The sequence below is a fragment of the Phlebotomus argentipes genome, unplaced genomic scaffold (assembly GCF_947086385.1).
Source record: "Phlebotomus argentipes unplaced genomic scaffold, Phlebotomus argentipes genome assembly contig_33, whole genome shotgun sequence".
NCBI classification, from domain to species: Eukaryota; Metazoa; Arthropoda; class Insecta; order Diptera; family Psychodidae; genus Phlebotomus; species Phlebotomus argentipes.
In genome coordinates, this window is record NW_026776167.1 from 411,508 (window position 1) to 422,777 (window position 11,270).

Sequence of the window (11,270 nt, forward strand, 5' to 3'; positions counted from 1 at the left end):
ACAAAAAGGCCATCCCATTAAATATCAGCACTAGTCATAAACTTAATCAATCGTTTCCTGAAGAGTCGCTTAACCCTGCATCCGGCCCTCGAATGAAATCACACCAAAGTTCATTGTGTTGATTTCGATACTTGTTAAAATTCTATCTCATTTAGTTCATTCCTTCTATCACTTTCAATAACTAAAATACTTTCTAAATAAGTTAGTTACACCAAAATTCGTCGAAACAATTAAATCGGCGTAATCCTGTAAACGATCCGATGGCCAGAAGAGGGTTAACAGCTGAAATCTCAATATGGACTGCTATTCCAAGACTTTCTTATACATATTGGATGAAATCCTTAGCTTTGGCCTTTTGTAGGAATTTTTGACTTATAATTACAATGTTCAGGGAATTCTTGGGACATGGCGAAGGTTCGACACTGCGGAGTCTTGACTCTCCGCCGAATCCTTTTCTCACTTGTTCTCCTTGGCCAGCTTCATGAGCTCCGTGCAGATCTGCTCAGAGACTTCCTGGGATGGCGGGATCTCGGACAAGACCCAAGTGTCATCTGTACTGTTCAGCTCTTCCTGGCAAATCGGGCAGAACTTGTTGTTCACGTTCCATTGCTCGATGCAGGGACAACAGTACGTGTGGGCGCAGGGCAGCAGAACTTCTGGCGCCCTGTCCAGGCAAATGCAGCACTCGCTGGCGGATTCGGGACCGCCTGAGTCGAGACTGGAACTTCCGGTAGGACTCTGCGTGTGTGTTATTGTGTCCACTTCGTGCATTATCATTGATGCCGTTCTGTTGCGTTCCTCTCGATTCTCTACGGCGATCAGAGTCTCCACATGGGAGCGGAAGGTGCGGAAGACGGTGAGAAACTGCTTGAGGTTCAGGAGTTTATAGCTTTCAATCTTCCGGGTAAGAACTTCCACTTTCACACAAGCGATCTGAACTGTTGCCTTCCAGAGGACTGAATTGTCGGTGCCGCGCTTCACGGCAAACACGAGTTGATTCCCCTGGGAGTCTATGCACTTCCTGGACCTGTGAATGTGACAAAGAATACTCATTAGACAGTGATTCATGGAGTTTTTCCTGGCTTATCGGTACAATTCGTACAATTCATTGAGATCTCTGACACACTCCTGGAACTCATCGTAAGTCAGCTGTCCAATCTCTGTGAAAACCTTCGTGTGTTTGACAATCTCTAAGTGCACATTGTCCACCACCTTATTGTGCATTAACTGGTCAGGAATACTGGAATTTTGACCCATTTTATCAGTGAGAATCACGAGAAAAACTCCGTCGCGAAAAACACAAACACACTCATTCGCGTTTTGTTACAAACTTCACGTCGTTCCGGAAGAATATTTCAGGGACTTTTTCATGGCGTTTCAAACATTCCAGGCAGTATTTGAGGAAAATTCTTTATTTCCTACACGTACAGAATATCGTTAATTGCTGAACAAAGAGCGAGCTTGAATTTTATCTTTTGTCCAGGCGACATTTTCTGCAAGTCAGGAAGGAAGCTCTTGAGAAAATTCCAGTCCGGATTGTCTTCCATATCACGCCTGGAAGTTGTCACAATCTCATAAATGTTGTCCTTGGTGCTCTGCAATGACTGCACCACATCCTGCTGCTCCTCAGAATCCCGCCCGATGATGCTAAGCGGCGATCCGCGTTTTGAGGTCGTTTCGAGAATCACATGTTTCTCATCCGTCTCATCAAGGTACTCAAACTGGATATCCTGACTGTCGTCGTCACCTTCTGTGATTTCCTTCAGCTCATCATGCGCCTCTGGCTTGAATTTGAATCGCCTGGAAACTGTTCGCTGTCGCGGCGAGTGCACGGCACTTTTTCTCCTGTTCACGCCAGTCGGCGTTCTGCAACTGAGCGCGAAATGGCAATGAAAAGTTTTATGTGAAAAATGCGCGGGAAACTATCTCACCTTATGAAGGGCAGCATGAAGGCCATGTCTTCCTGGAGATAGTATGGCTTCACATGAGAATTTGAGTTCCTTTTGGTGCGATTGTACCGCAGGAAGCTAATTCGCAAGTTTCTCCACCGCAATTTGCACTCATTCTCTGAAAATAAAGATCAAATCAGAGTGCATTCAGGCTTAAGGATTTTCCTCATCACTCACCAGACAAGCCGCAGACTTTAGCGATAGCTTCCCATGCGGACTTGGAGTACCTCTTTATAGCATATTCCGGCACAGTGTTGTCATACAAAACGCGGTGTTTCTTTACGTTTGCCACCAACTTGGCATTCAATTCATGCGTCTTTGCGTCCATTACGATACGACAGTATCTCGTGATGGTTTTCGAGAAGTGATTGCTCGTGAATCGTGCAGAAATAACACAAATTTGCGCGAAATTACTTAGAAACACGAAACATAAACAAACCAGACGCGAGATTTTGACACCCGGACGACCACGAATTACACCCTATAAGCATTTTTCATTCGGATTTTGCATTCGGAAAATCCATGGACTCTTTATTGGAATTTCGAAAGTGTAATTTTTTGAACAATTACATTTTAACTCACTCTGAACTCATTTCATCGCGCCTTTCAAGATCTGTCGTAATTTTGTTCTGTAATCCGTATATTTTTTTCTAAACGCACAAGGAAAGTTATAAGGAAAAGAAAATGTCCATAGAAACTTTGGACAATTTCCGCGGAGACTTGTTTGTGCGCACGGGGAATGTTTCATGAAACATGTGAAACATTTACTTTTGACAGCCGGAAAAACCGTTAGTGTTGTGTTTTGAGCGCAACAAGTTTGCTCGGCTTCTAGTCAGGATGGTGTCGTTGCAGAATTTCTCCATGTCTCCCGCGCCTGGGGAGATCAGTGTCTTCGAGGAGCGCGGCCGAATATGCTCATTGCCTATTACAGAAGTGGACATCGGACAGAATCTGCCCGGCGGAGTGGTGAGAAGATCTAAAGAGTGTCCTGCCCAACATAACCTGTCTTTCTTTCAGATGGCAAAGTATCCAGAGATCAATATCGTCCGGGAGTTGTTTCACACGCCCTCATCGAATCTTTTGCATCGCGACAGTGGGAGGAATCTCATGATGCCGGTGCAGGAGAGCTTGCTGAAACACATCACCAGGACGTTTTTCGAGGAGGGCTTATCGTCTGCTCTGGAAGAGGCCACGATGTCCTCGAACAGCCTGGTGAAGATCGGGGCAAAGTATTGCCTGTATCTTGTAAATGCGGGTAACAACATGAGATACTTCCTGAGGCCACATCTGCGAGATCGCACTCTGGCCAGCGTGGGGAAATTCTCGGAAACGAAGAATTGGCCCAGAAGTCCCATTCGATGCATCCGATGGCATCCTCATTGCTTCAAGCTGGCCGTGGCGGCATCAGATGACAGCATCAGGGTGTTCACCGACGAGCCATCAATAGTGCCTGTGCTCAAAACTGGTCTCCAGAAGGGAGTCACTTCGATGGCCTGGCGTCCCTTCACGGCCGGAGTTTTGGCCGTTGGCTGCCAGAATGGCGTGCTTCTATGGTCTCTGGAGCCAAATTCCCACATCACTAGGCCCCTCTCGCAAGCGACGCACCTCAAGAGGTGATTTTCTGGAGCGAATCATTCGAGAAATCAAATGATTAATTGATTCTTCTCCTTTCAGTCCCAATCACACTCCCGTGACTTCGGTGGATTGGAGCCCCAATGGATGTAATCTCATAACGGCCAGCATTAACGACTCCAATATAGTCGTCTGGGACGTGGACATGAATAGGAGTGTGCAACTGAAGCGCATTGGGGCGCCATGCACCCAAATAAAGTGGTCTCCGGACGGCTGCAGACTCTTCTCGGCCACAATGGGTAGCCTTTTTCGAGTGTGGGACACTGGCAAGTGGACTTCAGAGCAGTGGACGGTGGGCGTAGGTACCATTCAATCCCAAGCGTGGTCCCCGTGTGGCACGCAGTTGGTCTTTATCATCACAGAAGTGCCCTGCCTTTATGCCATTCACTTCGTTGAGGAGCAAGTCTTCAACAACACTTCACTGCCAAAGCAGGCGCTTCCCGTGGCAGATCTGACCAGGACGAATGTGGACGGCGTTGACGTTGGTGGAAGACCACAGCAAGTTGCGTGGTGTCCGTATGGTGAACACTTGGCGGTGTCCTTCAGTGACACTTCCGTCATTGCCATCTTCAGCACGAGCATCGCCAAGCATAACTTTAACATTTCTCCGTCGTGCTTCCTCAACGGACTGCCTGGTGAGTATCCCACGTATATTTGCTTCCAGCCGCGCTCCAGGCGCGTCGAGAGAGTCAAAACTGTCCTCACAATCGGTTGGTCTAGCGGAAGAATCCAATATTTTCCTTTTCTCTAAGCAACTACCCTGAATAAAGTATGTGCTATATCGATCACGCGGTTTTTCACACTTTTCACCCCTCGAGAAAGTGGGTTTGATCAACTAATGCGACAATATTGTCGAGAGTTGAGAACCTTTTCACATCCCTCCCTTCTGGGCCATTATGATGCAAATTGAATTCATTGTAATACTGTGTTGAATTAATGCTTAGTATTCTGCCATCGCACCTGTTCGTGGATGCAATTCGACTAAAAAGTACACTTTGGCCAAAAATCCATCCACTACTGAACCATGATAATGAATTGATTGGTTTTGAGTTTAATTTTTCGATACAAATCATTGTGAAGAAAAGAAATTTGAATAATAAATAGTGGAAAAAAATTGTGATCTCTCATTTTACAATTTCAGGAACTGCTCAATTGTAAACGATTAAGTTTATGTTAGGTGTTCGAGTATCAAAATTAAGATTTTTTGTTTTCCATGTTAATGCTTTAAATTCTATTATAACCATTGAGCCTTTTAGCACTGTGTTGGCTAGCATAGCATATTCTTGAGTGTTTAAGTTTGCAAGTTACTGTTTCAGTTAGTCAAAAAGCTGCATTTTCACTGCGGATGAAAGGGCGAGAGAGAAAGAGAGAGAGAGCAAATTGCAAAAATTCATATTTAATATCAATTCCTCGTCGCATAGAGAAGGGACTTTATGGGTGTTGCTTTTGGGGCTTTGCTGGCAAGAAGCACTCTCAAAGGGGAGTTCTTGGTGGGGGAGCTTTGAAACAATAATCGCCTAAGTTTAAAGTGTTATAGCTTTGGAAGCGACACAATCTTTTCCACATTACTTTCACATGGTGTGTGCACCAAAATTCAAGTTACACAGGCAAAATGTGCAGACTAAGAACATTCCGGAAATGTGATGTAATGATTTATCCCAAAATGCCCTTTTTCATACACTCTGTGCGCGTGAAAAAGTTGCTGCAATATTCAAATGATTCCCGTATTCGCTGTGCGGGGGGGATTTCTCTGGAAGGATTTCCACCATAAAGGGATACATCTTAGGGTGGATTTTGGGTTTCCTTGCTGGCCCGAGAGGAAGAGATTGGTTGATAAAAAGAGGAAGTGTTTCATTTGATTGTACATTTAAATATATTTATTTCATGTGCAGATTTGGGGGTTGGTTTCGACGTTGGGGCGCGGCCACTGGATGGCATTTGCAAAGAAGTTTGAAATGGGGCCAGCTGTAAAATTTTATATATTTTTCAACCCATTGCGAGAAACCCTGTCTTCATTCCTATTTATGGGAATTCTTGGATATTCTTGCAGGATGTTATAAAAAAGTTGGTTTATTTGATAGTTCTTTTTTCACCACCCCATCTTCTCTGAATGGGGACGCCGGGCCTTCTCGAGATGCTCTGGAGCAGGCGGCAGAGGGAGGGGATCTCTCGACTTAGTTCGTCTGAGAACTTTGATGGGGGTGAGAGTGAATATTTCTGGGTGGGAGAGAAATAATAAAAGAAAATATGTTTATTTTTGGCAAAGTACAGTGCTTCACAGCGTACAAGTTTTGTTTGTTTGTCATTTCAAATATCCTCTATTGGACATTTTTTCCCCATCTCTCCAATCTTTTGCAATTCTACCCCGAAATTCGGGCGTTCGCTTCTGCGGGGAGGCAGTTGAGGGCTATTTTAATATCTGTAATTTGGTCAAATTCACAACTTTTTTTATGGATTCTAAAATGTCGTCCATATTTTATCCATTTATTTCCCTCTTATCCGCTCTCAGCGATTTTGATGCCAACAAAACGAGAAACTTCCAAGCAAAAGCCCTTGTGTAAGTTCCTCGTCATTTGTGAGAGAAATGATATTATTTGCTTAAGATTGCATACAATTGAATACATTCATTCACTGATGCATCAACGCATCATGTGAGAGAATATATAATATGAAAGTGATTTACGTTAGAGAATGGTTAATAGTTCTTGTATAATTTTGAGTTTACTCTAAGCTCGACAGTGATCATCTCAAAGAAACAAATTTACTGTTCCACATCTGAAGTTCTTTGAAAATGTACATTTTTAAAAAGCTGTTTGAAACCAATGAAAAATGCATTATGCCAACACATATGAAGTTTCTCTTTAGCTCAATGACTAATGAAGGAACCTCGAGAGTTTGTCAGAGGACTTTTGGACTAAATGCATTTGCAGAATCAGCGGCAAACATGTGCAAACATTTTTGCACATCTAACGAATTGTGTGCATTCCGTGGTATATTCATGCAAATACCTACTGAATTAAATCAATAAATGTGTAGTTCGATATGCACACAATTTGTCAACATTTATGAAAATGTACAGAATTCTGCGCATTCCAATATTGGTCGAGTCCCGTGCGAATGAAATTGGGCGGGCTTGCGGAGATAGGGGAGTCGGGGGAGGGGGGGAGGGGGGGGGGGGGCAGTAAGATAAATTAGCATTGAAATAACATTTCAGTATATTTGACATGCGTTCTATCTCTCTTGTGTGCATGCCTTTTTGTCCTATTCGCTCTGTGACGATGTTAATTAGAAAATTCATTGATATGAATTATATGATGTGCTGACTATACCTAAAATTGGCCGTGTGTGTGCGGGGAAGAGCGCCTCGTTTTCCTGGCGGGGACAACATTTCGGCTGGCATGAATGCCCGGAAAAGCTCCCAAGTCGTGTGGCTGTCAAATAAATTCAGTCGTTTTGTGCCCAGTGAACAAAGTTTGCAATTCATCCGTGCCATTGTTTGATAAAATATGAAACCGAGCAGAAACGAATGTGCAATGTTTGGTTATTATTTTAGTTGTTTGGCCCTTGTGGTGGGTGGATTTTCCCAGTCAATGTCTGCGGGTGTTCCTGCAGTCTGGGAATGAGGTTTTTCACCGAAAATGTTCCGACTCTCGAGCTCGCAATCCTCACTCGATGTGCGCACACACAACAAATATCCACCATCATCGGCTCTGGAGGTGAAACTTCACGTGTGGGCGACTGATTGGTTGCCAGAGTGGATTTTTTCGTTCACATTTTCCCTCAAATGCAGCCCACTCTGTCCATATGCGGAATGCTTCTCCCACTGCGGCGGGACAGGGGCTACTTATTGGATAAGTTGAGTGTTTGTTCATTAAAAACTAGCCGTCAAGCCCATGTTTGGAGTTGGAAATGATCGTGCAGCGGCATGAAGTTTAATTAGAATTCCCCATAAAGTTGCGCCATCGACACAAAGGGCATCATCGGGATATTAAGCAACCCCCCATGAAGGTTTATCAACTCACACATTGTATATAGGATTGTTCGATATCTCGCATGCAAATGGTTTAATCATTTTTAACGATATGTGCTGAGCCTCAAAATTCCGACATTCCAGAGCTAATATTATGGACAAAATTCTCCGTCACAGTAAAATTGCATTCCATTCTGGCCTACATAATACTTCGCATGGACACGCATTTTGGGGGTGAATGAGAAAATTCTGTCTATCAAACATTATCACTTAGAATTGGCGTGGAAAATTCCACGCGGTTTTTCTTCTCTTCACTCAATGAATGAGTATTTCTGCAATTTAAATTAACTAAGTCGTGTTTTTTGCCTCGTCTGAAGTCGCTGCGAATTGAAATCTTTATACATAATTTCCCACAAGACCAACTTTTCACATCTGCAGGGGTAAACTTTGATAACTATGAAGGCTGCGGGGGTGGGAATAAATGTGAAAAAAATCTCAGGAGACATATTTCTGCTGAATATTTTAGTAATTTTTCTATACAATAAATGATAATTTGTCGGTTGTGCACAAAAATGCTATGAAGCGGAGAATTGTGAATTACAGAAATTAATAACTTCCAGTAATCACAGTTTCAGGCTGATCATCTTTAGTTTACTATATTGCTTTTTTCGCATTTAAAACACAATTATTTATTCGGAATTACTCTGAAATCAAGTTGGATATGAATTTTCTGTATCAGTTTAAAAAGTAGGTAATTTTAAAAGAGTTTATAGCAAAAGGCCCTCAGTGTTAATTGAAGGATATTCGATATGATAACTGTATATTGAATTGCTCATTACTAGACAATGGAATTGAAGGTGATTCAATTGAACAGCTTTAATTATGTAAATTCATTGTGGTTAACATGCATTAAGCGCTGGAGGAAATTCAACAGAACTGCATCAATGTTTAAAGATATGTATTCACATATATAACTTGCATCTGTCAATATTTATATATCTTATTAGTGGAGATGTATTAATAGGAAATGACGACCTCAAACTAATCAATAGTTGAAATTTCATATGAACAAATAAATCATATCCGACGATTTGCTCCATTAATTGGAAATCTCCCTCATTTGTTGTTCAACTTCTGAATAAACATCCATGCAATATTGCGATGCAAGACATGTACTTTTCTCCGACTTGGCTCATCAAATTACAATTGAGCAGCAAGACGGGCGGAAGGGCTTTTAGTTGAATGGCATGAAAAACGGGTTGAGGTGGTGCAATTATTCATGCGATTTTACATGTCAGAGGTGGAAAATGAGAGGAATGTAGTTGGAATAGCTGGTGTATTGTACCACGAAACTTTTCAGTGGTCGGCGGAGGTCGACTGAGGTGAATAAATGACAAATAGTTGTGAAAGCCCAACTGGAGCGGCAGAGCATCACAAAGAAAGCACCTCAAAAACTCACACCACGCGCTCAGTGCAGTAGAAATTCATTAAATTAATGATATTTGTACAACATTCCCATATAATTCCATTCGCTGCGCTCCTCGCGCTTCACCACCGCTCGTCCATAAACAACAACTCAACATTGTGCACTTACACACATTGTCCTTTCCCGCTGTGTCAGTTGAAAAGTTATGCAAAACAGAAAACTTTTCATTCTACCGGGAGATCTTGCAATCCACCTGCGAGAGCTTTTTCGCCTCACATAAGCTTGATAGGGGGGAAAAAATGGAATGATATTGCGAGAAAAGTTTTTGCTTCGCTTGAATTTTCACAGGCGCCCGCCACATTCCACAGTGTCCCTTTGTGTCAATATGCAGAGAAGAAGTCGAGAGAGTGAAAAGCAACTGCACTGAAGTATTCATGCACATCCTCGCGCATTCCATTGCACAATGGCTGCACCAGGCGGCCCCACTGGAGGGACTTTGACCAGCTGCATAGTGTTTCCTTTTGTTTGACGCCCGCCGCCAGCAACTTTATCGGGCATTTCCCCCTCCCTGTGCCCAGTCATGGGTGGAAAAAGAGCTCTCTGCCGTGTCGCGGAAAATGCGGCCACGCTCAAAAAGAGTCACGTAAACGCACCACAGTGAAAGGAAAAGCCTGTCACAGGAACAAAGGCAAAATGGACGCAGAGCGATTGGGGGGAAAATTTCTCCTTTGGATTCACAATGAGTATTTTCCGCTCAAACAAGCACAAATTGATATTTGCAATCTGGGTTTTTAAAGGCCTGGACTTTTTCTTTCAAAGTAAGATGGGCACTGCTTCTTAACTTAATACTTAGTGAACAATGGTGAATCAACTCTCAAATACTGTGGAATAACAAGGAAATGAATGAGCAAAAAAAGACTTAAAATATCCGAAATCAAAACTTTTACAGGATATTTCATAGAGTTTCAATCGCCATGCACGCTTCGCTGTTTTACAGTCTAAAATCCAATGTTAAAGTATTAAAATCGCTGGAAAAAGACGTAATTTACAGAGGTGAGCCTAAATGTGAGAAATTATCCATCAACATATTTGTAAATATATTATGAATTCACTGTGACACATTTTTAATAAACACTTTCAATATCGTATACTAAAATGAGTAAAATATGCGGGAATCCCCTAAATAATGAAGAAGTAATCACAATGTTATTCATATGTAATGTCATACGTCCTAAAAAAAAATTTCTCCATTTTCTTTGTTTTCTATTTGCCTTATCGTAACCTCGTCTGCCATATAGCTTATCATATTTCTGCCTTTATCGCCAAATTGTTGAGTCATCAACACTCTTTTCCACACTTCTATCGATTGTATGCGAGTTTAGTGTATATGAAAGTTCCATTGCGATCACATCTGAAGCGCGAGAGTTAAAATAATTGTGATTCACCATGAAAGTGTTTTTGGTTGTGCTGTTGATCTTTTCCGTTACCAGAGCATCTCTTTTCGATAGCAACTTCCTCGATACTGAGGATGACGATCTAGATAAGCAAGTCCACATCTTGTCTGTGGAGAGAATGTCGGATTTTGTGTCCAAAAATCCCAAAGCTGAACTGGAAATGATGACGATGTATTCTGGATATCGTGGCCAATTGTCGTATTCTATCGGAGCGCGCATATCAGGTTAGATTTTTATTGATTTTCTGTTTTACAAAATACATCAAAATTGGCTATTTCTTTAAGGGGATCGTCTTGTGGGAACGGCAGCAAATCACCAAAGCTGGCCTCGTCCACAAAATGTCGCCATTGAGATCAAATATCCGTCAAGAGGCGTTGGAGCCCTGGTCACTTATGTATCTTTGAATATTACTCAAAGTACCAATCTTGGACAAGCTTACATTACAAAGGGCGGAGTTCATCAGCGTAATATCACAATTGTCGTAGAATCCTACGGAACAACATTCGTCAACTACGTTTGCAACATTTTTGGCATGTAATCTTTTTCCAGAAAAAGCTTTATTGCGATGATACTTTATCTAACAAACACAAACACACAGATGTCAACTTTTGTGTTTATTAAAAGTATATTTTTGTATTAATACGTTTTTTTCTCATTTTACATCAAGAATCGCTGATTCTTGCCTCGTATTGTAAAGGGGGAGAAAAGACGATGCGCAATGATTTTCCGGTAGATAAATTCACTTCAGTCTCCCTACATTCTACACATCCAAATCGCAATTGCCGCTCCAGTGAAAAAGATTCCGCGACGCTTGATGCATATTGACAGCGTAATTTACT

At 42.2% G+C, this 11,270-nt stretch overlaps 4 protein-coding genes across 5 annotated transcripts; 2 read left to right on the forward strand and 2 right to left on the reverse strand.

Annotated features, from left to right (window-relative positions):
* Positions 1-439: 439 nt before the first annotated feature.
* Positions 440-1,323, reverse strand: LOC132256896 (RING finger protein 141-like). Its single transcript, XM_059753490.1, has 2 exons — positions 1,103-1,323; positions 440-1,027 (listed from the first exon to the last, which is right to left on the reverse strand). Exons 1-2 carry the CDS (start codon positions 1,255-1,257, stop codon positions 457-459), a joined length of 726 nt encoding a protein of 241 aa, XP_059609473.1. The 5' UTR covers positions 1,258-1,323; the 3' UTR covers positions 440-456.
* Positions 1,324-1,418: 95 nt separating this feature from the next.
* On the reverse strand, positions 1,419-2,659 carry LOC132256929 (uncharacterized). Its single transcript, XM_059753538.1, has 3 exons — positions 2,127-2,659; positions 1,932-2,067; positions 1,419-1,866 (listed from the first exon to the last, which is right to left on the reverse strand). Exons 1-3 carry the CDS (start codon positions 2,275-2,277, stop codon positions 1,419-1,421), a joined length of 735 nt encoding a protein of 244 aa, XP_059609521.1. The 5' UTR covers positions 2,278-2,659.
* A 66-nt stretch (positions 2,660-2,725) lies between these two features.
* LOC132256895 (aladin-like) lies at positions 2,726-4,683 on the forward strand. Of its 2 annotated transcripts, XM_059753489.1 has the most exons (4): positions 2,726-2,737; positions 2,802-2,915; positions 2,967-3,562; positions 3,624-4,683. In XM_059753489.1, the coding sequence occupies exons 2-4, from the start codon at positions 2,811-2,813 to the stop codon at positions 4,330-4,332; spliced, it is 1,410 nt and encodes a 469-aa protein (XP_059609472.1). In that variant the 5' UTR covers positions 2,726-2,737; positions 2,802-2,810; the 3' UTR covers positions 4,333-4,683. The 2 variants fall into 2 exon arrangements, with proteins under 2 accessions (XP_059609472.1, XP_059609471.1); XM_059753488.1 differs by lacking the exon at positions 2,726-2,737 and having other exon boundaries at positions 2,768-2,915.
* A 5,659-nt stretch (positions 4,684-10,342) lies between these two features.
* On the forward strand, positions 10,343-11,024 carry LOC132256870 (uncharacterized). Its single transcript, XM_059753451.1, has 2 exons — positions 10,343-10,655; positions 10,716-11,024. Exons 1-2 carry the CDS (start codon positions 10,424-10,426, stop codon positions 10,967-10,969), a joined length of 486 nt encoding a protein of 161 aa, XP_059609434.1. The 5' UTR covers positions 10,343-10,423; the 3' UTR covers positions 10,970-11,024.
* The last annotated feature ends 246 nt before the right edge of the window (positions 11,025-11,270 follow it).

What these genes read in the sequence shown, in the direction of transcription:
- LOC132256896 (XM_059753490.1), bottom strand. Translation starts at nt 1,257, where the DNA reads ATGGGTCAAAATTCCAGTATTCCTGACCAGTTAATGCACAATAAGGTG. An exon ending in GTCAGAGATCTCAATGAATT is followed by an intron (nt 1,028 to 1,102) that starts GTACGAATTGTA and finishes TCACATTCACAG; the next exon opens with GTCCAGGAAGTGCATAGACT.
- LOC132256870 (XM_059753451.1), top strand. Translation starts at nt 10,424, where the DNA reads ATGAAAGTGTTTTTGGTTGTGCTGTTGATCTTTTCCGTTACCAGAGCA. An exon ending in TATCGGAGCGCGCATATCAG is followed by an intron (nt 10,656 to 10,715) that starts GTTAGATTTTTA and finishes TATTTCTTTAAG; the next exon opens with GGGATCGTCTTGTGGGAACG.
- LOC132256929 (XM_059753538.1), bottom strand. Translation starts at nt 2,277, where the DNA reads ATGGACGCAAAGACGCATGAATTGAATGCCAAGTTGGTGGCAAACGTA. An exon ending in TAAAGTCTGCGGCTTGTCTG is followed by an intron (nt 2,068 to 2,126) that starts GTGAGTGATGAG and finishes CTTTATTTTCAG; the next exon opens with AGAATGAGTGCAAATTGCGG. An exon ending in TTCATGCTGCCCTTCATAAG is followed by an intron (nt 1,867 to 1,931) that starts GTGAGATAGTTT and finishes GCTCAGTTGCAG; the next exon opens with AACGCCGACTGGCGTGAACA.
- LOC132256895 (XM_059753488.1), top strand. Translation starts at nt 2,787, where the DNA reads ATGGTGTCGTTGCAGAATTTCTCCATGTCTCCCGCGCCTGGGGAGATC. An exon ending in AGAATCTGCCCGGCGGAGTG is followed by an intron (nt 2,916 to 2,966) that starts GTGAGAAGATCT and finishes TCTTTCTTTCAG; the next exon opens with ATGGCAAAGTATCCAGAGAT. An exon ending in CAAGCGACGCACCTCAAGAG is followed by an intron (nt 3,563 to 3,623) that starts GTGATTTTCTGG and finishes TTCTCCTTTCAG; the next exon opens with TCCCAATCACACTCCCGTGA.